Source organism: Helicoverpa zea, chromosome 17, assembly GCF_022581195.2.
Source record: "Helicoverpa zea isolate HzStark_Cry1AcR chromosome 17, ilHelZeax1.1, whole genome shotgun sequence".
NCBI lineage: Eukaryota > Metazoa > Arthropoda > Insecta > Lepidoptera > Noctuidae > Helicoverpa > Helicoverpa zea.
This window is the reverse complement of record NC_061468.1, coordinates 9,822,678-9,849,587: the sequence shown is the minus strand read 5'-3', so window position 1 is coordinate 9,849,587 and position 26,910 is coordinate 9,822,678. Positions and strand designations below refer to the sequence as shown.

Sequence of the window (26,910 nt, the reverse complement as noted above, 5' to 3'; positions counted from 1 at the left end):
ATTTTTAAGTCCTTTTATTAATAAGAAAGTAACTTCTAGTTCTCTAGAACGGTTTACGGTTTACGGTACTACTTTAAGGCCCAAAATTTTAATACATAGGCGCCAACACCAACAAAGAGTTATGTACGTTTGGGCTACATTTTAATTAATTTTTGTTTTGAGTTCTAAAATATAACAAACATTTTCACGCTCGCTTCGCTCGCGCAATCATAAGCTATGTCCCCGTGTTTTTGGATTCACCAACCAGCAATAACTTATGTACGATTGGGCTACATTTTACGTAATTTTTGCTTTGACTTGTTAACTATAAAAAAAAAATTCGCGCTCGCTTCGCTCGCGCTTTCGGTAACTACATATGTCTCTGTTTTTCGTATGGGTTTGATTTGCTGTTGGAGGGCGCCATAGGATTTCTTGCCCAGGGCGCTGGTAGAGTTAAAACCGGCACTGAATACATCATCTGAGAAAATTTCAACTCTCTAACTATCACGGTTCATGAGATACCGCCTGGTGACAGACGGACGGACGCACGGACGGACAGAGGAGCGAAAACAATAGGGTCCCGTTTTACCCCTGGGGTACGGAACCCTAAAAAATGGGGGCGCTAAAAAAATATTTATTCTCAAAGTGGGCATTAGACAAAATAAGTTTGGGAACCACTGGCCTAAATGATAATATTCAGGGCTAAGATGGTGATAGTGGCACCTCCTTAGTGAATCTAACAGTCTTATAATACCATAATTTGTGGGAATTATATCGTAGCTAGTTTAGGTATATCGTAGTTTCAGCAACGTACTTCTTCCACTCCTGTTCCCAATTTTATTTGGGGTCAGCGCAAAATGGCTTCCGCTTCCATTCCTCTCACTCGTCATACTGATAGTGTCAGAAACGTACTAAAAGAAATTATTCAGGTAAGTACTAAGTTAAAGGTTACTTCACATAAAACTCCTGTGACAAACAAAACAAACTCCTATCGACATTCATTCAATATAAAAACACGCGGAACAAAAGCGTCGAAGCGCATTTTCAGATGCGTTGTTTTGCGCACCAGTGCGTGAAGCGTGGCAGTGTGTGATACGGGTAACAGGTCCGAATAGAATATCGGAAATTTTGTCTTTTACGTAAAATCATTTTGGACATAGGATGTGATGGAGATCTTTATAAATAAAGACAGGGCGAGGGTAGCTTTTGAATAATGTTAAGTGTATGTTATTACTTAAATGTTACAGTTGTGTTGGTATTGCGTATCGAATATACATAAGTAACTACATATTTGATAGTCTGTAATATTTAGTCTTTAGAAAGCTAAAAATCTCCGTTTAGTTTGTATAAATCACCTCATCCATAATCCTCCGAGCTTTTTTCCCAAACTATGTTGGGGTCGGCTTCCAGTCTAACCGGATGTAGCTGAGTACCAGGGCTTTACAAGGAACGACTGCCCTGCCTGACCTCCTCAAACCAGTTACCCGGGCAACCCAATACACTTGGTTAGACTGGTGTCAGACTTACTGGCTTCTGACTACCCGTAACGACTAAAAAAAATGTATAAATCACCTACAAACTCAAATTATATCAAATCTTCAGGCTGAGATTTCTACAGCGTGCCGCGAAATTACTTCGCGCTCCCATAGATTAATCAAAAGCTTATAGATATATGTAGCCTTCCTCGGTAAATTTACTGCCTAACATAAGAAGAATACTTCAAACCAAACCCCTAGTCACAGAGATTAGTGCGTTCCACGAAAAAATCTCTCCAGTTTAATTATGTGTATAAGTACACATAATACCAAGACAGTACCTAAAATCAACACCCAAACCAAGAACACTTAACATCCGAAATACATAACCCGACTAAATTCGGATGACAATCTCTACCTATCCTATCTGATGCATAAGGGTGACTTTTATCAGTAATCACGTTAATGTGATTAACCGTACTCACGATATATAGCTGGGGACCATGGAGAACAAAATGACTAGCGGAGGTGTAATAACGGAAAATCTACTAAGAAAGTAGCGCGCTAATATGCGAGTGTGCGGGGGACGAGTAACGTTACTGTCTTCGCCATTATGCGCCTTCTAAGGACCCAACCATTTTTTTAATACCAAAAATCGTTGACAGATATCTCAAAGAACCCGAACACCTCGTTAGTACACTCGCAATGGATAATTTTGGTCATGTCCACCGTACGAATGTGACCAACAAGAAGGCGCCTGACCTACCTGCATGATGGCATCTCCGCTCATCTTTCCTTACTCCGTGTTATGGACCCTTCAATTAATTGATCAGAGTACCCCGTGCCGGATCATTTGCTAAGCGGAAAAGGGAAGGAGATGTTGACAGATAGCGGCGTCCTTGTCTTGCAACAAAAGAAAGTCAATAATGCGGAATTTTATGAATTAGTGATAAGGTTCCTTTTGCGTTACATTTAGTTTGATTGTAGAAAATTCGTTTTCATGTTAAAGAGCGAAATATAGAAAAAATCCTGCAACACAACCCAAATTTTAGGATTTTTTGCACCGTTGCACTAGTAAAAACACGTCAACTTCGCGTGCGAAATGCAACTAACACGGAACGACGAATATGAATTTAGGCACAAGTCGACTTATCTCATTATGCCTAATTTTATAAGTAAAGGATCACGTATGCAATAAGAAGGAAGACAAAACTCCTTTTTACTTTTTAGGTTTTGCTATTTATGACTTAACTCGTATTTTTTTTCTTTTTGAGATAAAATACTGACTCATTTCCTTTTTACCATAGTAGTTAGTAATATATTTTACCCAACTGTATAATTAGCTCATTTTTCACAATTTCTGACTCATCCCCTTTTACCTTAACACCACAGATATTGTCATGCTCAGTCGGTTTTCGGACGCAACTGTTTGCTTTGTGTATGATATCACGTCCATTTTTCATAATCAACATTTTTAACTGTCACATTGCAAAATGTATTCAATCATCATTATTAATTACAACAGTAAATACTTAAGCATGTCAAAAAACAAATCTTATCAAACGAATCTAATAAAAATAACGCTCTCAAAACGCCATAACCTCGCCAATATAAACTCGGAGAAATTATAAGAGAGCAAACGCAAACACGGATAGATGACTTCTGTCAAAGAAATCCAACAAAAAAAATATTATTTCAACTTCGTCTGACAATGGCCGACTTTCGAGTTGAGTTTACCAAAATTCTGAGACAGGGTCCAATCTTAATTCGTACATTCAGAAAGTTTTCGTCGCCATTTTGTTGGGGAAATCTTGCCTTGTTGATTCGAACAAAGTTAAATAGGAACTGTGCTGTTAACCCAATATTTCTGACTATATAATTGTAGGAATTTGACCAATATAACTGTTTGGTACACAGAAATGGAAATGGGTGTATGGAAATTCGTCTATTTTAGGGATTTCTGTGAATTCTTGAGTTGAGAATAACCTAACCGAACATTTATTTACTTATCACTAGCCGTTTTCCCGTGGTTTCACCCGCGTCCCGTGGGAACTACTACCACTGGGATAAAATATAGCATATGTTACTCGGGAAGACTGTAGCTTTTCAGTAGTGAAACTATTTTTTAAATCGGTTCAGTACTTTCGGAGCCTTTAAGATATGTAGGTACAAACTGGTACAAACAAATAACAAAGAAACATGATTCCTCTAAAGATAACGAAATCGTTGGCAGTTTTATTTGTTTAAAAAAATATCATTTTTATTGATTTTAGATTAGGAGCAAGAACTACAAGGCGTTAAAATGATCCAAGTATTTTCACAGCCCTGTTTTTTATTACAATTTGATCGATCGGTGCTTGTTTTGTTTTTAACTTCCCGTTAATATTTATATATAAAATACTACCAACATTTTTTATCGATTAAAATCATCACTCATAAATAGGTTATCTCTCTCTCAATAGGTTTCTGTCATATACGGAATTTAGATACATACTTACCCACGAATCTCCGCAATGCTAATAAGAATCCCATAATACTTACCGAGCAGAGGCTATTTGAAACTGCACACGAAGCCAAATTCATCCGGACTGCATTCGAACGAAGTTTTCACATAAAAACCGTATAAGCAGTCATGAATATGTAGCACCAGCCAACGGGAGCTACATTAAAATCATGGCACAAAACGTTACAACCCAAAAAGCAGTTTATATTTTGCTACTTAAGCTGCGTACAGAATAGTCGTTTCTAGAACGCGTAGGTACCTGGTACAGTGACCAATAGTTACCCTGGTACAGTCCGCGTATAAAATATGCCGCCTCGTATTGACTGCCTCGTTGGTTTAGTGGTCGCAAGCGCGGCTGCTGAGCTCGAGGTCTCTTGTTCGATTCCCGGGTCGGGCCGAAATCGCTTTGTGGGTTTTCTTAAACTTTCACAAAGCAGCCTGTAGTCTGGAAGTTGGTGATTGATTCACCCGTGCATCGGAGAGCACGTAAATGTTGGTTCTGCGCCTGATCTCTCTCCGGTCGTGTCGAGAGTGAAGGAATAGTGAGTGCAACTGTGTCTGCGCAAATGCTTGTATACTATAATATGTCCTGCGCAGTTGGCTAATCTCCTTATATGAGAACAGCCGCCGTAGCCGATAATCGGCTAGGAGGACATCATCAGGTATAGTGACGTATAGTTACCTGGCATAGTCCGCGTATAAAATATGCCACCGCCACGGGCGTACATTGTTCATCCATAATACATAATACGAGTTCAATGTCGAGTCTTCTGTCGAGACTTATGTATACTTATGACCCGTGTTAGGTACCTCAAGTTAGTCAGATAGGAAATACCTTATATACTTGCCTTGCCAGGCCTTGTCTAGATTTATGACACTCACCACGTGGTGCATTTAAAATGTGTGTACGCGTAACTGACTAAAAGTGTAGGCCACTTTCAGTAATGTACATTATGTACAAGCCATTTACTATTGTTCACATTTCAGCTGTATAATACAACATGACCAATCTTCGCAATTTTTTAATCTGTCGGATGTATTACACGACAAAATTACGAAGGTTTCAAAGTGGCTCCAACACTGATGTCCACAACTGTACATTTGAAGTAGCCAGTCTGTACGTAGCTTAACTCTCATTTTTATGATATCGTATAATTTACGTCCTACGTCCACACTTTAAGCTTTGGACATGAGCATGAATAATATGAATGAACGTGACACTAATATTTTGTGATAGCTTTCGTTATACTTGATAAGTTTGCCGTATTTTTGCCAGCTTCGTTTTGTTTAGCTTCTGTTTTTACGTAGAATGTTTTCTCAATGTTTTGATTTATGGATGGAAGTATTTATTTATTTCATTCGTTTTTGGGGCGCGGGTGAAATCGTAGGGACTGGCTTGTAGGTACACCAAGGCAATAACACTATATTATGAAATTATAGCTGTTAGCAACTACATACATACTTATAGTTATGTACTCAGGAGAATTTTATAGGTTTATTATTTTTAGTTGCAGTTAACATAAAATATGTAATACATCATTACTTCCAAAACCCAATGGAAAAATTGTATTCAGACGTACACAGTAAAAAATCCATACCGTATATTTTATTTAAATTTTTCCCTGAACGCTGAATTGAATATTTTTCATTGAATTCGCATTAATTCCATTAGTGTGAGCTCTAACTGAATATTTCAGGGATTCAATGAGCTATTCAGTACCAATTTACTATTCTAAGGGACCGTTCGATTTCGATAACCTATTTTATATTTTTTGCAGCTGTAAAAACTGTACGGTGTACACTGAATGAGGCGTGATTTAATTTGCGTTTCTGTCGCAGTGTAATTACAAAAATATATTTTTATTGATATTTATTTTAACACGTACTTGCTTTTTTAATGAAGCTTTTTACGCCTTTTCATCCATTCATAAAAATATTTTATTGGTGGAAATGTTTTTCTTTGAGTTTTGAGAAATTGATAAATGAAAATTATTATCCAAATAGGTTAAAATTAACTCTTTTGCTCGCCTTTTCTTTGAAGTCGATATTTCCTATCTGACTACAATAAGAAGAAACAGCAAAACAAACTCAAGGGTCATAGACATATTCAATAACCTACCTAAGTACTACCGAAACTCATTTCTGTACATAAATGATATTCTCATATGACAATATAACGTGGAAATAGACGTTTTTTCCTATTATATTTCCAAATGAAACATCTGGCACTCACACAAAACCTTTAAAAAGACTCAAATCAAATTTTCTGAATAGTTTTCTTTGCCAATATCAAGATAAATTGAACGAATTTTCCGACTCACTTGCTTTTCCTTAAAAAAATGTTTCATTGGAATAACTTGATAGCCCATTAGAAAAATACATCTGTATTTAATGTGCTACTTTTCTATGAAAAACATCCTTTGCGTTTGTATAATTTTGTATTTATTCCTGGTATCCCTTTATTCGATGTATTTCGAAGAATTTCATTGTTTAGTCCTCCAATTTGGTGTGTTTTGCTACGAACGAACCATCATCATCTGCCTAGCCTTTTCCCAACAATGTTTGAGTCAGCTCCCATTCTAACCAGATGCAGCTGATTACCAGTGTTTTCACAAGGATTCGGCTGCTTTTCTGACCTAACCCGGGAAACTCAATACCCTAAGGTAAAAGTGGTTGTCAAACTTACTGGCTTCTAACTACCTGTAACAACCGCCAAGGATGTTCAAATGACAGCTGGGACCTACAGTTTATCCTGCCTTCTGAAACACAGAAGAACTCGTTATGACAAGATGGTCACCCATCCACGGAAAGAACGCGCCAAGCGATGCTTAACCTTATGTTCGATCGATCCGAATGGCTTTGACTTGGACACGAGCACTTTCTTTGGTCGAATCGATGTCCCTATCCTAAAAAATATGGTTTTCTTTAACGTTGCAAGCTTTAATTCACACAATATTTTATATCTGATCACTATCATTTATAACAATTGCGTGTTTTACGATATTAAGTTGATTATTCAGGTATTCGTGCGCCATTTTGTCATAGCAGTTGATTTTATTCATCAAGTCACGCGCGGTGTCTCTTTAAAGGTACGTTTTGAATACTAGCTGCTGACTGCAACTGCCGGCCGCACATGCCGCGACTGCATATAAATAATTGACATGTTAAGGGTGACTGTACGTGCTGCTGCCGCTTCGATCCAAAACCAGAAATATAGAAAAACCAGTAGTGCACAATTACTTCTAATGTGAAATGAAATAAAATTTATTTATTTGCTAGAATATATGTAGGTATATATGTATGCCTGCAATAGAAGTATGTAGAATAAAGCCGATTTAATGCATGTGCGGTCGGCAGTTGGCATTCAAAACATACCTTGATGTATCTCAACGAGTACCTAAGCTAGAAACAGCTCAGTTATTTTCACTTCTATCACTAATAATTTATTTTTATATAAAAAGTCTAAAAAACGGTGATAAAAAAAGGTTACATTTACGGAACTTGTGTCACTGTTGTCCAGATATATTCTTATTGATGGTTTGCTTTCGTTAGCATTTCTAAGATCAGTTGAACTAGACATAGTCTTAAGCTTGTTATAACTTAGGTCTAACTCTCGAAGATAAGGAAATCTTTCAAAAAAATTAAACTTTAGCTTTTGGATGTTATTGTGGGACAAATGAATGTTTTCAAGCGTTAACATTTCTGAAATATCAACGGATTCCAAAAGATTATGCGACAAATCCAATTCCTTGACTTGAAATATTTCAAGGACAAGTTAAATGTCTTTAAGTTGGTACAGCATAAATTAAAGAAGCCCAAGTTTTTCAAGTTACAATATTGTTTCCCTAAGGTAGCCAGCTTGCTTCCTTGTAAATATAACTTTCTCAAGCTTTGCATATTTGCGAAAGAGTCCTCGGATAAGTACGTCAGCAAATTAAATGACAATTCTAATAAGTATAACCTGCTTTTTTTTTGGAAAACTTAGAAATTCCGATGTTGATAAATTGAAGGTGATTTTGTGACAAATTCAAGGAGTCGATTTGTGCTAACCCAACGAAGGCGTTGCTTATGCTTTTAATGTGAGATTCAGATATATCAAAATACACAATGTTTTCGAATGTACGGAAAGCGTAATCCTGTATAACATTTCAACTATTGTCAACAGATACAAACATCCGAACGTATGAGTCTGTTTCCATAAAATTAGCCGTGATGTTATGAAAGGGAGACTGGTTGATTACAAGAGTGATGAAGGGGATAGTGTAGTTATAATGGGGAACAATGTTAATCATGGAAGGAACATCGAAATAGTAACGGTGGAAATCATTACGAAATGTACACAGGAATGCTACTGACGACTTCATTATAGACGAACCCTGTAAGAGAAGATAACTCTAATGAACTTAAAACTGATTCGGAAATACCAAGATTTTCGGTAACAATGTTTAAAACAGATGTACAAAAGAATGCATAATTACAATTCGATAACGTAATACGTCATTGTCCCTTTCTGCATTGTGTAGTTGATGTTGCAAATACGGTAGGCCAATTGCAGTGGATCTCTTAATACTTTTCGTCAAATAGTTTTTGAAGACAAATAGAACTGTTATGTTTATTATCATTTATAATTAGCCTGTGTGATGATAAGGAAAAAATTGTTACTTTAAGGACAACTTTTTTTTTACAAAAATGTGATAAAGAAGTCGGTGTCTAGAGGTTGCAGCTATTTTACATATTTTGCAACCCTTTTTGGGAAGTTAGTTACGCGGTGTCCTGCGTGAGCGACGAACGCGACGCGACGCGACGCTGCGAACGCGACGAACGCGATCAACTCAACGGCGTTCCCTACATGTGGCCTATGTGATAGTCTGCGGCGAGACGCGACGTAACGCGAACTTGTTTTGAGGGCGACCAGATGCGACCCCACGAACTATTCAGAAGCGTTGATCGCCGCAGTGCGTAAATAAAGATTGTTGTGGGACAAAAAACATATACATTATAGAAATCGTTTATTAGTACAAAGAACTTGGAAAAATGTTGCTGTCTGTACTTTAAATATGAACTTTCAAGCAAAATTGTACTGTACTTCTACATGATTTGAGAAGTAATGACCAAAATCACGTAGGACATTGGTCGCGTATAGCATCGCGTCGCATTACGTCGCGTCGCGTCGCGTTCGTCGCTCACGCAAGACACCGCGTTAATAAAATGAAAAGATTTTCATAACAGAATTACCTAACAATTATTAAGTAAAATCTTTTCCATCATGTAAACAAGGGAATTTTTACATCATAACAGCGCTGTTAGCAATTATAAATGTCGCGGTAATAGTGTTACGGAGAAAGCCCATAAACCATTGTTATCTTAATCGAATAATCTTCATGGTTAACCATGGTGTAATCACATGAAACTCCTGCTGAATATTGGTGATTTATTGCATTGACCTTGACACAGGTTAAAAGCCTCTTATGGAAGGTCATTTTAAGTCGCGTGGGAACTAAGATGGGTATTTTTAAATGGCTACTTCTTTTTGAAAAGTGCGTTTCAGTAAGGGGTTGTTTGTAAGGGATTTAAGTATCTTGCAATCAGTTTGCTATTACTTAGGGGATGTACTTAGGCATCGATATTATTTTATTACATCAAAATTAACTTTTGAAATTGAGCGAAAAATCATGACACGGTGTAACTTGGACATATAGGTCATAGACATAAAATATATTATAATAATATAAAATCATACTTCATCATCATCATCATCATCATCATCTCAGCCATAGGACGTCCACTGCTGAACATAGGCCTCCCCCTTAGATCTCCACAGATACCTGTTGGAGGCGACCTGCATCCAGCGTCTTCATGAAATCATACTTACATGAAATTATTTTTGGACCCATTTCCAACGAGTCCGTTCAAAATCCTATAAAAAAATTCTCGTAAAAGTCCATGAGAATTTCAATGCGTAAATGCTCTCAGAGTAAACAATGATAACAAAGTCTCTTTGTTTGCAGATGTATGTAAGTAAATCATCTTTCTAACCTTTCTTTACGAGACATTCCTTTTATTATAAGTTTTAAGTAGTTACATAATTCTGTTATATTTGTTGTTGCATGTGTCTGTTTACACTCATACAGACAGACTTCCGAATATCGATACCGACCCTGCATTATTTCAAAATAAGTCAATCTAATTCTAAATAAAGGACTTAAAAATAAAAGAAAAAAAAAACGAAAACAAAATGTTATGCCAATGAAGAATCATTTATTTCAATTACATCTAAATATTTTTTACAAAGATATTCCATTTGATTTTAATATCTGTGACAGAAAAAAAAAACATTTAAGTAGGAATATATAAATTAAAAAAAAAAAAAACAGAGACAATTCAAATAGCAATAGAATGTAAATGTCACAAAAACAAATTATAACAGTCACCAATGGATCTTTGTTAACGAAAATATTTACTTTATGTTCACCACTTAAAACTGAGAAATCCTTTTAATTTTTTACCAATTTTTTTTTTACATTAATACTTGACTCGATTCTATTACTTGTCTAAATTGTCACTTATCATAAAGCCATAGAGTTTCAAGTAAAGATTTTGTTCACAAATCCAGACAGGTAAAATCGAATTTTGTCTAATAGTACGGAAGTCAGGAATCCATTTGTTACTTGATATTTAGGTATAGGAGCTTCTAACTTCAATATTTTATTTCTCATAAACTTTTCAGTATACTTTATTTCATTATTGACATTATATGACCCTTTTCGACAGTCATCATCTTTCTTTGTTAAATCAAAAATGTACGTATTATCTAAACTCGATAATATTTCTTTACTAATTGTTACTCTACAGTTTGGAACATTTAATTTTTGTAAAACTTTAACATGTTTAAAAGTATCTGGTTCGAATTTAGTAAGGACATTATGACTTAAATCTAAAAGGCTAATGTGACTAAAAATAGTGAAAAAGCCTCTATCTATGTGACTAACATTATTATTATTAAATTGTACTTTGACTAGTGGCTTGGAAACCTTAGCAACTAGATTATCATCAGACGCACAAATACTCTTCAGTTTATTATAACTAAAATTAATTTCTCTAAGGTTTGTAAATTCTCTGAACTCATCAAACACGACTTCTTCGATATTATTATGTGATAAATCAATGGCTTCTAAAGATTTAAGATCAAACAAATCAACCTTTTCTAAATTATTATTCGACAAATCGATTTCTGTCAAAGTAGTTAACGATTTTAAACTTATATCTAATGTACTTAAGTTGCTACAACATAAATTTAAATAGTCCAAATTTTTCAAGTGCTTAAAATGTTGATCTCCCAAAAATGTCAGCTTGTTCCCTTGCAAATATAACTTTCGGAGATTATACAGATTTTCAAAAAAGTCTTCTTGTAAGTATGTCAGTAGATTGTAAGATAAATCCAACAAATATAATCTGCTTCTATCTTCGCTAAACTTAAAAACTCCAGGGTCTATTATTTCAAGGTCATTGCGCGACAAGTTTAGGGAGTCGAGCTGTCCTAATCCAATAAAGGCTCTCCCTATACTTTTAATGTGACTTTCAGACAAGTCGATATACATAACATTTTTGAAGTTGCTGAAAGCAAAATCTTGAACGTTATTCCAGTTATTGTCCTCAGTGGAGAGAATTTGAACATATTTATCGAAGCTAGTGTTAAAAACATTTGCTGTAACGTTGTGAATTGGAGACTTATTGATGATGAGCGTGATATAAGGATCGGTATCACAAGGGCGGTTGATACTGATTCTGGCAGGATCATCGCAATTCACGGTGTAGAAACAATGGCCATCATCTCGGATTGTGCACTGGTCTGCCACTGACGACTTTGTTATGTAGAGGTAGATAATGATTAACCCTGAAAAATAAAGCTTATTGTAAACTAACTGAAAATAATCTTACATTATGTTTTTAGGACTTGCAGCACTATTTATAATTCTTTGAGACATCAATTCTGCATTACCATGATATTGAAATTCCCTTTCTTCATGTTACCTTAAGACAAGAATTACGTCTACCTACTCAGTCTCTCTTGTCGACATACTTATAGTTTTCATCATCATGAGCATTTTTACTGTCTCAATGGTACAGACCTCTTCTCATACAGAGAAGAAATGAGGGTTTATTACCTAAATAAACTTTTTTAAGCCTAATTGAACCGATATCAAGAATGAAAATACAGCAACAAAACAAGCCTTTCTTACGAAATCATAAAAACAATTAGCCTTTTTCACTATCGCAACATTCTCATCAGAGTTAATGCTAGTCGCTTTTTTAATCTTAATCGAATAATCTCCATTACATCCAGAGTTGTGTACGACTTCTATTGAATTTTGTGATTTATTACTTTGACCTTGAGCTGAGTCGTACACTTTATGCAAAATCCAATGTGACGTCGTGTGCCTGAAGCCGTTTGTTTTGCATATTTCAATGGCAGTATATCTGAACGTTTATATATTTCTATGGCTGTATTTTATTGACCATGTTATCGGCTGAGTTAGACTATAGTTTCGTCACAAATCCGTTGAGCTGTGTAATTTACACTAATATTATAAAGCTGAAGTGCTTGTTTGTTGGCGCTGATCTTAGGAAATACGGGTCCAATTAAAAAAAATCTTTCAGTGTTAGATAGCTCATCTATCAAAGAGGGTTCCCACAGGATGTGGGTGAAACTGCTGGCAGAAGCTAGTTATGTGTATGTTTAACTTTCACCAATAATATTGATCTATAAAAAAATTTCTAAATTACGTGAAACGTCTAGATTAGGACTGCCAACTGTGCCAAAATTGGGCATTTTTCGTGGTTCTAACTCTAGCACACACAGTTCGATAAAGTCTGTATGTAGACCTTATCTTCGTTCTAATTTACTTCTATCTCTAATCTTAATCAGTCAAGTAGTTGTACTCTAAAATCGTCGCATACATACAAACTGACATTTGCGTGTAAAACAGTAGGATAAGCTACAAGGACACTATTGTTATGTTATCGCTCACGCTCATAACTAGTCGTTAGTGTTTTGCATTTTCTAGTATTGTGCATCACAAATTGTTATGCTGCACTATATAATTTCAATGCATTACTTAGTACATTGTCATCATCAGTCTTGCCTAGTCCTACCTTTTCGGGTCCTATCTGACTGCAGCGGAGTATGCACTTGTCATTAATATGGATGTACTGTCTATCTGACCTCTAGAGGTACAAAGTAAGTTAATGGATACCACTGATGGTATATTTTGGTTCGACTGGTGGTCATTTTCTCGCTAATGATTTATGGCTTATCGTAATGATAATCTGCGATTTAAAAATGGTAAATGATGACACACATGGCGAAATAAAGTTATTAACTCATTAAAATACACTTACATGAATATATTTGTTTTTCCATATTTTTTTACATGTTCGTTCAAAACTGTTTGTATGTCGGCACGTCCGTACGTTACAGTCTCAGTGTGTAAATAATGATAACACAATTCTTGGTTAACTTGCAACATTAACGTAACATCACATTTGTTAGGTTAGTCCTTTTCGTCTATAATATTGTCACTTTACGTATTAACAATTTCTTGTCTTCCACACACCCATTCTTCATAACTTCTTCTTTTAACTAATTCGTTCGACGCTACAGTTCTGAAGAACGCTTTGTTTGTATGTTTGTCCCGCTCACACCTGTGTTATCAGATATTTCAGTGTTTACACAAGTCGGAATTTTAAGTGCTATTGTATGCGTGTTGTCTTTGAGTTTGTACGAATTTGAATTTACGATGACTTGTGTACTGTATCATTTACGTTGAAATAGAGCACAAGAAAATGATTTTATTTTTGGCTTTTCTGAACGAAAATTTTATGAAATTTTTCTCGGATATTCTCTGATCTGCCAATTTTTTTACAACTACATGTCCAAGTTTCGGTTTTCAGTGTAAACAGATAGAGCAAATTCGGTATTCTTGGATCTTCCAAGTATTTGATTTGGAAGTTCCAAGTATATATTTGACTTCAATCCGACTTCCAGTCTAACCAGATGTAGTGGGCTACATTCAACTTGTCTGATCTTCTCCCCCCAGAACTGGGTGACCCTTTAAACACCGACATACTTCTGATTATTTATTCGATTCCCAATCAATAGTTTTCACACGCGATTACCCCTAATCAATGAATCGCTGATAAACAATAAATCCGAGCTGACCTTAAACTTCGCGAGATATGGACCCGTTACCGGCAACTTGCCAACTTTCTCTTGCCGCAACATAAAGTATCAACTTAACGAAAACGGTTTGTTTGTGTGCTCAATTCGCGTGAATACAAGATATATTTGAATGATTTTATTGTTTGAATTGTTTTCGTGTTTCGCTTCAATGTTTCCAGCTGGTGTGGTAAAGGTTTTTGTAGCTACAATTTAAGTATGGTATATAGTAGATAGTATGGTAGATAGTAAGTATTATCTAAAAAAGGTGCACCTTTCTAGATAATTCTACGGTATATTTTTGGCGTCCCATCGGGCTATGAGAGTGAAGGAATAGTGAGTGCACCTGTGTCTGCGCAAATGCTTGTGCACTATAATATGTCCTGAGCAGTTGGCTATTCTCCTTACATGAGAATAGCCGCCGCAGCCTATAGTCGGCTATGAGGACATCATCAACATCATCAGCGACGCAGGAAACATGTCTCTTGTCCAAGATGCAGAAATACTATCAGTTACTCTGTTGAGTCGCATGGTTTTGGGACAGTTTGCCTTTAATTAATATGTTACATACAATGTCTACGTACATTAAGTTACCACCAAGTTCTCTACTTGATATTCATCACACATTCCAAACTTCCAGATTTCCCCACTAAATCTGAGAAACCACAGATCATGCATCTGACAACGCATTGAAATTCAAGCTCACAATTTTGCTCTCAAGAAAACTCCGCTCAGCAAATTAATTCTATCGAAGTTTCAAAACTAAATCGACAAAATCTCTAATGTATTCCGTTGGATTTGGGATCATTATTAAAATTTTACCGTAGAACCACCCCCGCTAATTTTCTATCCTGCAAAATCAGGTGCTTAGGATTCGTCGAAACGCAAAATTTTGCAGGTAATTCGTTTGGCTTAGCAAAGTTTATTTACTAGTCAAATGTTTTTTTTACTGTATTATAAATGCGAATTATTCATTTGCTTCCTTATTTATTTTGTAAATATAAATATAAGCCTTCTGCTTGACAATAAAAAACTAAGTAGACTGTGTATGTCTTGGTGTCACCACATTTACTAAAAATTGAATTTACACACAATTCATATTTACTAATATTTTAAATTGGCTATTCCATTTAGTTTCACTTTTTATTTTGATCTGTGTATTTCAGTTGAAATTCATAAATTGAATTAATGTAAATCCATCCCACCTTTTATAACATTAAATTAATTAGCGATTTCCGAAATTGATACTGATTGTTAAAATAAAACACAAAATTATTACAAAAATAATCTGATTTACACAATTTAATTATACATCGACAACAGTAACACATCAGGACTCCATAAACATTATAGTACAAGCATTTTTTTGATTTCCCATTCTGAATACATTCCTTAATTTTATTAAAAGTTCCATGAGAGATAAATCCTGTACACAGGTCTATAGATTCTGGAAATTTCTCATTATTATTACAAATACCTTAAATAATCATACATAACATAACCACCACGTGGGATACATAGCAGGAAAGATAGAAATCTATACATATAATAAATCTGTAAAAAAACTGTGTCTGTACATTGAATATATTAAAAAAATAATAATTGGGTGAGGTTTAGAAACAGTAATGGAGCACAAATCCAAAAAAAAAATTCTGTCTGTATGTCTGTATGTCTGTATGTCTGTATGTCTGTTTGTTTGTACACGCTAATCTTCCGAACTACTGAACGGATTTCAATGTTTTTTTCTTTGTTGTATCAGTATTAAGCCTGGTCAACATATAGGCTATAATTTATTTTCGAAACTTGAAGACCTGATGCAGAACTCCAACAGACCAATAAAACTATAAGAGATACAAATATGGTGCCGTGGCAAAAATTGTTTCATTTGATGAGCATTTTCAGCTGAGATAATAAATTTTAAGATCTGGAACACCTGATGTGGAACCCCAAGAGCCCAGCTTCTCTGTACCATATACAGGTATGACGTTTTAGCAAAAGTTGTTCAATTTGATAAGCACTTTCTATTGACTTATACAAATTGAAGATCTAAAACATCTGATGTGGAACTCCAGGGGCCCAGCTAGACTATAGCATATAGAGGTATGACGTTTTAGCAAAAGTTGTTCAATCTGATAAGCACTCTCTGTTGACTTATAAAAATTGAAGATGTAAAACACCTGATGTGGAACTCCAGGAGCCCTGCTAGACTATATGAAGCATATGAAGATATGACGTTTTAGCAAAAGTGGTTCAATCTGATAAGCACTCTCTATTGACGCATTTTTCTTTTCTCTCTCACACAAACAAATAATAACGAAGATACAACAACGCTTGAATTTCGTGTTAAGTCACTGCTTAGTACAAATTTTACATACCTAGACGTGGCGTCACGAGCCCCCGCTCTCTAACTTTGTTGCGTTATATCTCATTATTATTTTGTATGTCTCTTCCAGACCTCGGGACTACAGAGTTCCGAATTTTTGGGAGGCAAACGTGGGGCCGAAGCCAACACGCTGAAGTCCTTTTGAGACAACTTTAATGAAATGGCGACACAAAACCGACGATTATCCCTTTATACACTATAGAAATGAATCCAAGGACAATCCCCGGTGGAGGTCGTTAAAAAAAAAGACAATCCCCGGTTCTGTGCTAAACTATTGCTAACTATGGAGGAAAACTACTTGGGCTATTGTGATGGGATGTTAGTGGATGACAATGTTTTAGATACATGTAAAAACGGCAGGTGGAGACTCGCCACCTCACTTACTGGGCCCCCGGGAACCAGTCACTGAATAGCAAGAAGAGGGCAACAGGGACATGAGCGGCTGAAGGGTGAGGATAACTCGGCGGACTTTAAACGCAGATTACGCGCTCCCTGTGCTTACCATGAGGCACCTACCCTCCGAGCAAGGCTACTAATCCTGCTCTAGCGACGGCTCCACTCTGGACGGCCAAGCCAAGCCAGAGGCGTGAGACCTACCCCCGTCATGGTTCACTCCGACCGGCCGGAGATGGGGGACAGTATACACTCCCTGGAGAACTCAGTATATATAGCCCCGCGGGGTCGCTACTCCCCGTCATCAGCCTCAGATGTCCTGCGGTGCCTATATCTCATTATTATTGTCGTTATTATCTCAAGAGCCTTTGTCACAATTATGTTAGGGTCGACTTCCAGTCATGATGCAACTGAGTACCAGTGTTTTACAAGGAGCGACTGCCTATCTGACCTCCACAACCCGGTTACCCGCTCAACCCAACACCCCTTGGTAAGACTTACTGGCTTCTGACTACCCATAACGACTGCCAAGAATGGAATGTTCAATGACAGTCGGAACCTACAGTTTAACATCCCCTCCAAATAACGGTCATTGGTATCCAAAATATACGTAGAAAGTACATACGAACTTAGAAAAGTTGCATTGGCAGGCACTTGCCAGACCTGGAATCAAAGACGCACGCTCATACTTAAGAGATTGGTTCTCTACCCACTAAACCACCACGAATTCCACTAAGTCACCACGACTTTGTCATCTATTTAATGTTTTTTTACGTAATATTTTTGCCACACACAACTTAAATGCGGACTAATTAGAATCACTACTTTTATCCCTATGTTCACGTCTATTGCGACTATTCAGATCTTTGATTTTGCTGACCCCGTAGTCGCTGGCATAAGGGACAGGATCCGCGTACGAAGTCGCGGGCAGAAGCTAGTTCTTTAAATAAACAAAGCAACAAAAATTAAACAGCTTACGTATACATCACATTACGGACTTAAAGGCCGATTCAAATAATTTTATTATAACGATTTTACGAAACATAAATATTGCTTAACCCAAAAGATCACTTTGAAAATCTGAAACCTCCGATACAATTGAATTTCTCATGTTCATTGATACGTTGTTACCAATGATAACAACACGCTTTTTATATAGTTTTATATAAGCTAAAACGCCGGCAGCTACTAAAATTATTGTTAGTATTGAACACCAAATTAACACGATACTAGTGGATGAGTTAGATGCTGCAGGTTCGTCAGTTGATTTTTTAACTTCTGGCTTAGTCGTAGTATTCTCATTAAGATATGCTTCATCACCACATTTGATCCCATGAACATTGTCTTCGTGATATATTTTGTGAATAGAAGTAACCTCCACTTGCCTTATAGCATAGAAGGTATCGTTTGCAGACTTTATATTATGAACAATTTCTTTACACGAAATAGGATTGCCTCCTAAACTTAGACTTCTTAATTTTTTCAACGAAATCAGAATAAGTCTTTCAAGATCAAATGTTTTGATGCGATTGTAGTCTATTATTAAAGTCCTGAGTTCATCACATTCATGGAAAACGTCAACGTCTAAAACTGCAATATTATTCTTTGATAAGTCCAATACTTCTGTTTTATGAAGACCTTTCAAGCTGCCAAATCGTAGTCTCGACAAAAAATTTGAAGACATATTCAGTACCTTCAGGTTTTTCATAAATTGAAATGTACCTGGAGGTAAATCTGAGATGTTGTTTCTGCTAACATCTAGAGACTGTAGAAATTCATTATTCTTAAACAGTGACATGTTCAAATGTGTCAAATTATTATTGCTTAGATCTACAGCCATAAGCTCTTTGTAATAACTCAAGTTTATATCACTTATGTCATTAGACGCCAACCTCAGATCAATAAGTGTTGTTAAAGTATTTGTGTTATCATTATTAAACGTTTTCATTTTATTATTGGAAGCACGTAATACTGTTATATTTGGGAATATATTAGCTCCAACTGTCGATAAATTAGTAATTTTATTGTTTGACACGTCAAGATATAACAATTTGCTTTTCTTTTTGAATAGACCTGAGATATTCGTCAGGAAGTTATCGTTTATGTACAAAGCTTTTAAGTTATTTAAGAAAGTACTATTGATGGACAAATTAGTTAATCTGTTACTTGACAAATCCAGACTGTACATATTATCAACTCCTATGAAATTATTCGGTTCTATAGTTTCTATTTGATTATTTGAGAGATTCAATCGAGCCAGTCCTGTGAGATCAACAAAAGCAAAATTTTCGATTCGGCTTATATTAAAATTACTTAAATCTAGGAACCTTAAAAACTTAGCAGGACTAAAAACATTTTCCTTTATGGTTCCTGCCAAAGCATTACCTACAATGTTCAAATATTGCAAGTTCTGCAGCGGTAAGGAATACTGCTCAATTATTTTGATCCCGTTCATTGATAAATCTAATTTCTTCATCTGTGTCTGGGCATCAAAACTGCTTTCTGATACTACTGTTATATTGTTATTGTTCAAATACAATTCAGTTAGATTAACCAAACAGTTTTGAAGAAAATTTAAATGAGTCACCTTATTATGGGACAAATCTAGCACAGCAATGGATGAATTAGAGAAACTGGCATTTTCTATTTCTAGAATATTGTTAGTACTTAAATTAAGATGCTTCAGATTTACCATCTGGGTGAAGGCCTTATTTTTAATACTACTTATGCATTGCCTGGACAAATCCAATTCAGTTATATTACGCAAACCACTAAAGGTATTTTCTCTTATTTCACCTGTTATATTATTATTTATCAAGTTCAAATAGTTTAAATGCCCATTTATAAAAGCGTTTTCCTGTATGCCTGTTATAGAGTTGTTATAAAAATCCAAATATTCTAGCTCACTGCTGACAACGAACCTGATATTTTCAATGGTAGCGTTAATTCTGTTATAGCTGAAATCTACAACTTTTAATGATACAGCTTGGTTGAAACAATTATAATCAACAGTTGTCAATGCATTGTGCGATGCATTGAAGTTCACAATCGCTGCCATCCGATTTATTTCATATCCAGATAACTTCTTCAAATAGTTGTAGGATAAATCAAGTGTTTTCAACATTTTCAAATTCGTGAGTGTCAAATTCAAAGATACCAAGTGATTGGACCGCAAATTGAGATATTCTAAATTTTTCAAATTCATAAAACAGTCTTCTGATAGCTTAGTCAACATATTGTTCTGTAAATGTAACTTTTTCAATTTTGGCAATTCATTCAGTTCACCTGATAATTCTATTAGATGGTTGTTAGACAAATCTAATTCTAGTAAACTTTTTGATTCTGCCATCACAAATGAGTTGGCGTACAAAGTTTCAATTTTGTTATAGGATATATTTAGAAGTTGGATGTACTGTAAGTTTTTAAATGCCTCATTTCGTACTTTAAGAATTTCGTTGTTGGAGATGTCTACTTTGATGGACTTTGAATAATATCGGAAGGCAGACGTGTCGATAGTTGTCCAGGTGTTGCCGTGTGCAATGACTTCCCGAACACGACTGTCGAAGTTTGTTGCGGAGAAGAGGGCAGCGGTAAGATAATCAAGATTGGAGTTCTTGATGATGAAGATGACGTAAGGCTCGTCGTTACAGGTTGGGTTGGAGATGCTTCCAGGATTGGTGGAACAAACGATGGTGTAGTTGCAATTCCTACTGTTCGGGTTGGGCGTCCAAGTGCATCCCGCAGATGATGACGCGATGACCGATGAGAACACCATGATACCTGAAGTTTATTAACATATCTAATTAATACATAAATCATTAATGTTCATTATCATAAATCAAATGCCGAAGGAGCGTAAAGCTGTGGTCAGATTGAAGTTGTTTCTATACAGTTGGCGGTCTAACTACCTTTTATTTTAAAAGATGCATGGCAATCAATATAATATTACATTCGTTGCAATATTAAAAATAACATTCTATGACTAATGACACAGAAGGGCGTGGTGTACAGGTTGACACGTGACATTCTACGTATCACTAACTACTATAAAGAGGTTTTGTGAGTCTATGACGTTCTAGGGGGTAATGTTCTTGAAACATTGAGTTAGTTTTATGTTTTACCACTGTCTTTACATGATTTCAATTACATTTATTTTTATATTATTATTAAGGCGACACCACGCACCGCTTCAGAAGGCGGTTGTGACAAACCTAAGAAAACCCTCAACCTCGCTGTCAAGCAGTAATTGTGTAAAAGGTTTGAGAAGATTTCTTAGAGATCAATGCAACATGAGATCTGATACCTACCCTGCCTACCGCGCACCTACCGCGGGGCCGTGTCTCAATCCCCTAACCACTTATAGCTTTTGTAAATCAAATACCACCGTGTAGGGACTGCAAAAAAACAAACATCCGAATTCAGAACATCACCTTTTTGGGGAAGTTAAAAAAAAATACGTACCCAAAATGTTCCTTAAATCCATTTTGTCACTTCTAAGATTTTATTGTTCGTTCTCACTACACAAAAACGTCACTTACGAAAATCATTTCTGATTGCTAAATTAATATTGAATAGTGAATATTATTATGTTAATTATCACTATAAACGAAAGCTTCTGTTAGAGTCGACGGACGATATGATAATAATGAAGCCCGGTCTTTGTTTGATGATTATTTTAGAGAACAGGATGTGGCATGGAGTCGATTAGATAGTTATACAAAAAATTTGTTTTAGCAACGTTTTATGTAAATTAATTAGGGTTCGTGTCAATAGTAAATTAATGGGCAAATGTTGTGTTAACTGTACATATTTGTTTATTTGATTTTAACATGTTTCGGATATAACTATCATCATCTAGCTTGTTTTCCAAGTATTTTAGAGTCGGCTTCCAGTCTTACCGGGTGCATCTGTGTACCAGTTTACAAAGATCGACTGCCTATCTGACCTCCTCAAACCAGTTACCCTGGAAATAACCCAATACTCCTAGGTAAGACTTACTGGCTTCTGACTACCCATAACGACTGACAAAGATGTAAAATTGACAGTCGAGATTCGGGATTCATTTCATATTATAGAGCAAATAAATGGTTTGTACCGTAAAAGCTCCGAAACTACTAAACCGAATTGAAAAAAATCCTTCAGTTTTAGGAAGCTACACTCGGCTGGTAAAAATAACAAGTCTAAATATGGTCCATTCCTTTTATATTCACAGGAAATAACGTTACACTTATCAATGATATTGCATCCGAATGGCTTGAATACGTACATTTTGCGAAACATGTACCTACTGCATGACAAATGTCCATTTTAGAGTACTATCAATAGGTATTATTGTCAAAAACGACATAGGTACATAGAAACCTGTAACCTATAGTATAAGGAGGTAGCCTATAGATATTTTGTTAGTAATATTTAAGACAATTCAACATTTTTAAACCCAATATTGCTTTTTTTGCAACTTGGAACCACATTTTGTCATACTTAGGATCTGCCTTTTGTTGTCTACATTGTGATTTAGCCTATTGAACTGAAGAACATTTGGATGATTGAGACAAATCCAGTGATATCCACGATTTTTGTTATCCTTTAGGTGTTTCGCAGAAGTGAGGTGATAAAGAATATTACATACATACAGGTCACGCCAAAATTACAAAACCTTTCTTGGTAGTCGGGAAAAAATAACAAAAAATCAAATATCCTATAATTTTACGACAACTACCTCTATAACTAGTAAAATTACTGCTTACTTACCTATATTTTTCTAGAACTTGCAAAATAAGCGAGGTTTCTTCTCGTTCATGTTATCTTATGTTTCAGAACTACTTTTTCTGAGAATTACAGAACAAGCATCGTAAAATGTATAAAGTTTCACAAAAAGGAATACACGACAAGAAAACATTACAGTTCTACATGTTTCAGACCACAGGGAAACTTTTCAAATTGAAACAACATTACAATGAATAGGTATAGGATTTTTATTTAAAACCGCAATGTTTTACTATTATACATAAATACATTTTTATTTTTGAAAAAGAGTAACCATTTTTAAAAAAGAGTAATCTTGCCCGTTCTTCTCCATAGGAAGCTAATTTTGGAATGGACAACTAGAATCAAACTTAGTTATATTTTTGACGTTCACAAGTGCTTGTAAAGGCCTAAAGCTAAGCGTCCACTTGTCGGTATCGTACGCAACGGACGCAACGCACGCAACGGATCGTAGTATTATTTATATAGAAACTCAAACAAGATGTGCGATGCGTACGATGCGGACAGGTGGACGCACTTGTTTGAGTTTCTATATAAATAATACTACGATCCGTTGCGTGCGATGCGTCCGTTGCGTACGATACCGATAAGTGGACGCTTAGCATAAATGAAATAAATGATTTGATTTTGATTTTACTACATAGAAATTACCCTCCACCAGCAGATGTACCTGCATCCTGTGGGAACAACTCCATGCACCTGGATAAAAAGTAGCCTATAGATTTCCTCCGTAAAAAGGCAATTCAACACGATAAGATTATTACAAATGGAAACAACCTGATCGGTTTTGTAATATAAGTATGGATTATACCTCAGTTAATTTCCCTGTTGTCTAAAAGCTGACTAAGGGCTATTTCAAACCGCACGTTCCTTGTGAGTACGCACCACAGCTTCACCGACATGAAACGTCCCATTTGCAAGAACCATTAATAGGGTATTTTAGTCTAGATGAGAAAAAAATTAAAAGTGTATTACAATGATTGTTTAGAGGAAAAGCAATCGGGAAATGTTAGTTTCACTTCGTAAGGTACATAAATATATTTTTTATTGCAGTTTAAAGTTTTTAGGTTTTTTTATCTGTCTTTGAACACTACGAAATGTCGCCGCCATGCTAATGACGTCATCCGGGGCTGCGGGTTGTTCGAAAGAGATACCGCGGCCCTGGTACATAAAAGGCCTATGACGGAACACGACGATTTTAGTCAGTAAGAGTCTGACACTCCCTCACCGCTGCTAACCCACAGCGGGAGGGGTCATTTGATGATTTTACGTCGATAAAAAAAAAAAAAAAATGCTAATGACGTCATTACGGTAGTAAACAAAAGTGTCAGTTAAAATTTTCAATACATATCAAAATATGTATTACTGACAGCTGAAGTTTGTTTACTAACGTAATGACGTCATGACCAAAAAACAATCATGGCGTCCGTTGTGTGCCGCGTTTTCGCGAAATACGCGCGAAATTTGAAATTATGATAAAACAATTAATTTATATTCGTACATAACGTGAGCAAAAAAATATTTTTTATTTTTTAGAGATATATTAAGACTAAAGGATTTATTTAAGATAAATTTCAAAAATGCATGTAATACCCTATTGTGTGCCTAATTGAACTGTCAAACTGTTAAAATCGAAGAAAGTTGATAAACGTAATTTTTATAATATAATCTGTTTTCAACAGCACATAGCAAAAAAAAATAAAAATTATTTTTAAAAGCTCCAATAAAAAAAGACATTTTTGTAATGTACTCCTATCATAAATAGATTACACTTAGTGCCGTCACGTAATCACGTACACGTAATCCGTATTTTTGCATTCACATAGACCTTATAATATGAAATATTTTTCTATGTACAATTTCGTTTTATCCGTTGCCATCCAAATATAATATTTCATAGTGAGCGTGTACTCTGAAGGAATTATTGCGGCCTCGTTTGTTCCAAGTTGATTGATGACTCTTCCAAAAAGAATAAACCCGTTTTTTTTACGAAAGATAACTTCATATCGCGCACATCTGTTGTTTGTTCCTTTACGGTATTTTCACTGAGATTTTATTTGGCCTACTTATTTTTATTTTTTTTTGGTGAATTGTTCCTTTTTTTATATTATTTAATTATTTAATAAAAAAAAACCTTGACTCGCTGGCCTAGTGGTTAGCTAGCCTAGTGCCTTGTGGGTAGCACTTTCATCTCCCGACCTTTTCCCAACTATGTTGGGGTCGGCTGCCAGTCTTCTACCAAGTCTGCTGAAGAAAAGAAAGTGACTCTTGTAACATGCTCGATATACCTACTGAAGTAAATATTGCTTTAAAACAATAATATTATAAACACAAATATTCTAGGTACTCCGCAAAATAATTATCAAATTCGCAGAAAATTAACTTCAACATTTAACTGAATACGGCCTAATATCTGATTCAGCTTATTAGTTCTAAGTAACAATAATATCTAAATTCCAAAATATCTATGAACTAAACATTATGCCCTTGTTTTAAAGTACTTGTTATTAAAACAATAGACAGTTATTGTAAATAACAAAGGCGCATGTGTTCGTTACACACGCTTTATCATAGACTCATGACCACTTCTGTCCTAATTTCGGTCTAATTATTTGGATACTACTTACTAAACCAAATAATAAATTGATGAATTAATCTTCAAATTAAATTCCTTTTCAAAAACTGGCAACACACTAAGTTAGTCCAAATAATATCTCCTCATCATTTCCCGAGCCTTTTCTCAACTATGTTTGGGCCGGCTTCCAGTCTTACCGGATGCAGCTAAGTATCACTGCGAATCTGACCTCCTCAAACCAGTTACTCTTGCAACTTAAGACCCTTTGGTAAGACTGGTGTCAGACTTACTGGCTTATGACTACCCGTAACGACTGCCAAAGATGTTTAATATCTCTATCACATTAAGTAATATTAAAAGATCTCAATATGATAAACGTCAAAATACATATAATCATCTGCCTAGCCTTTTAATAGTTTTTTAGTTTAGTTTATTCTTTATTGCATTGACACATAGATAACAGACAGATTATACACAACGGCGAGCTTAACCCAGTGCTGGGTTCTTTTACAGCTAAACTTAGAGTGAAAGTGTTTTTTTTGTCCTTTTTGTCAACAAATATACTTCCCAAGAGGATAGTATCTAAATAGTTTTTCTCCAAATGTTAAATGTTACGCGTTAAGATACAATTGTCTAGGAGAGTGATACGTAATAGACTGTTTCGGCAATTCTACGCTTTTACGAGCCGATTGTGGGAATCAGGCGGCCATATTGTTTAGCCGTTAGTGTTGCCTACTTTCTGATAGTAGTTTGTGGGAATATAACATTTTGAAGCGAAATAAATTGTATGCTAAATAACTGTAATTTTAGTTACAATTTATTGAAAAAATATTATTTTCTTATTGAGATATTATCATGTCTAAAATGCATTTCACTAATTAATGTTGAATGCATAATCATTAATGCTCAATCCTTCTCCGCATGAGAGGAGGCCTGTGCCCAGCAGTGGGACGATAAAAAGGCTGTAACAGCATAATCATTAACAATGTTATAGGTATCACAAAATCAATATACCTATACCCTAATAAAATACTCACTAAATACATATGTAAGTATGTCTATACTTGTTAAAAATAACTTAAATATTTACTACTATAAACACTCTTTGGGATAACTGGGGGAGTCCCACACAAAGTTCATTGTATGAGGATATGACAGACACGTTTTTTTGAAACCTTGATAACACTATTATTAGCTATCAAATATAATGGTAGTTTAAAATATTGTGTAACTGTTTTTTCTGGACAACAAAGGAAGAAAATGTTACTTTCTATATATCTTGGACTTCAATGACGTAGTAAAGGATAAGGGAAGCATTTTAATGAAACGTGGACATAGTCAGAAATCGACAATCCACCTTGAGTAAACCTCTGTATGAGAGAAGGTCTGTGTCCTATAGTAGGAAAGTAAAAAGGCTGATCATGAAAATAGTCTGTCATAGAGGCACAATACAGCAAGTTGCATAAAACAGTATTAGGACAGTCCTATTACTCGCAATTTTTATCAATGTTTTTACCACAACTTCCACTGCCACACTTCCCTGAAACAACAATTTTATGAAGCCATATTACGCTTTGAAAAACTCATTAGTTTTACTGTTTATGCTCATACCGACGTTAT

General features: G+C 35.5%; 2 protein-coding genes and 1 long non-coding RNA gene across 3 annotated transcripts in view; 1 reads left to right on the top strand and 2 right to left on the bottom strand.

Moving 5' to 3' along the window:
* The window catches only part of LOC124638112 (hemicentin-2-like), a 289,572-nt gene that overhangs the window by 183,780 nt on the left and 78,882 nt on the right, over positions 1-26,910 (top strand). The window lies entirely within an intron of this gene.
* LOC124638114 lies at positions 11,085-13,606 on the bottom strand. The gene is made up of 2 exons (XR_006985334.1): positions 13,357-13,606; positions 11,085-11,851 (listed from the first exon to the last, which is right to left on the bottom strand). It is a non-coding gene; the product is annotated as an uncharacterized LOC124638114 (long non-coding RNA).
* Positions 15,449-21,579, bottom strand: LOC124638108 (chaoptin-like). Its single transcript, XM_047174961.1, has 3 exons — positions 21,411-21,579; positions 17,889-20,729; positions 15,449-15,710 (listed from the first exon to the last, which is right to left on the bottom strand). Exons 1-2 carry the CDS (start codon positions 21,430-21,432, stop codon positions 18,004-18,006), a joined length of 2,748 nt encoding a protein of 915 aa, XP_047030917.1. The 5' UTR covers positions 21,433-21,579; the 3' UTR covers positions 15,449-15,710; positions 17,889-18,003.

What these genes read in the sequence shown, in the direction of transcription:
- LOC124638108 (XM_047174961.1), bottom strand. Translation starts at nt 21,432, where the DNA reads ATGGATTTAAGGAACATTTTGG. An exon ending in GGATTTAAGGAACATTTTGG is followed by an intron (nt 20,730 to 21,410) that starts GTACGTATTTTT and finishes AATAAACTTCAG; the next exon opens with GTATCATGGTGTTCTCATCG.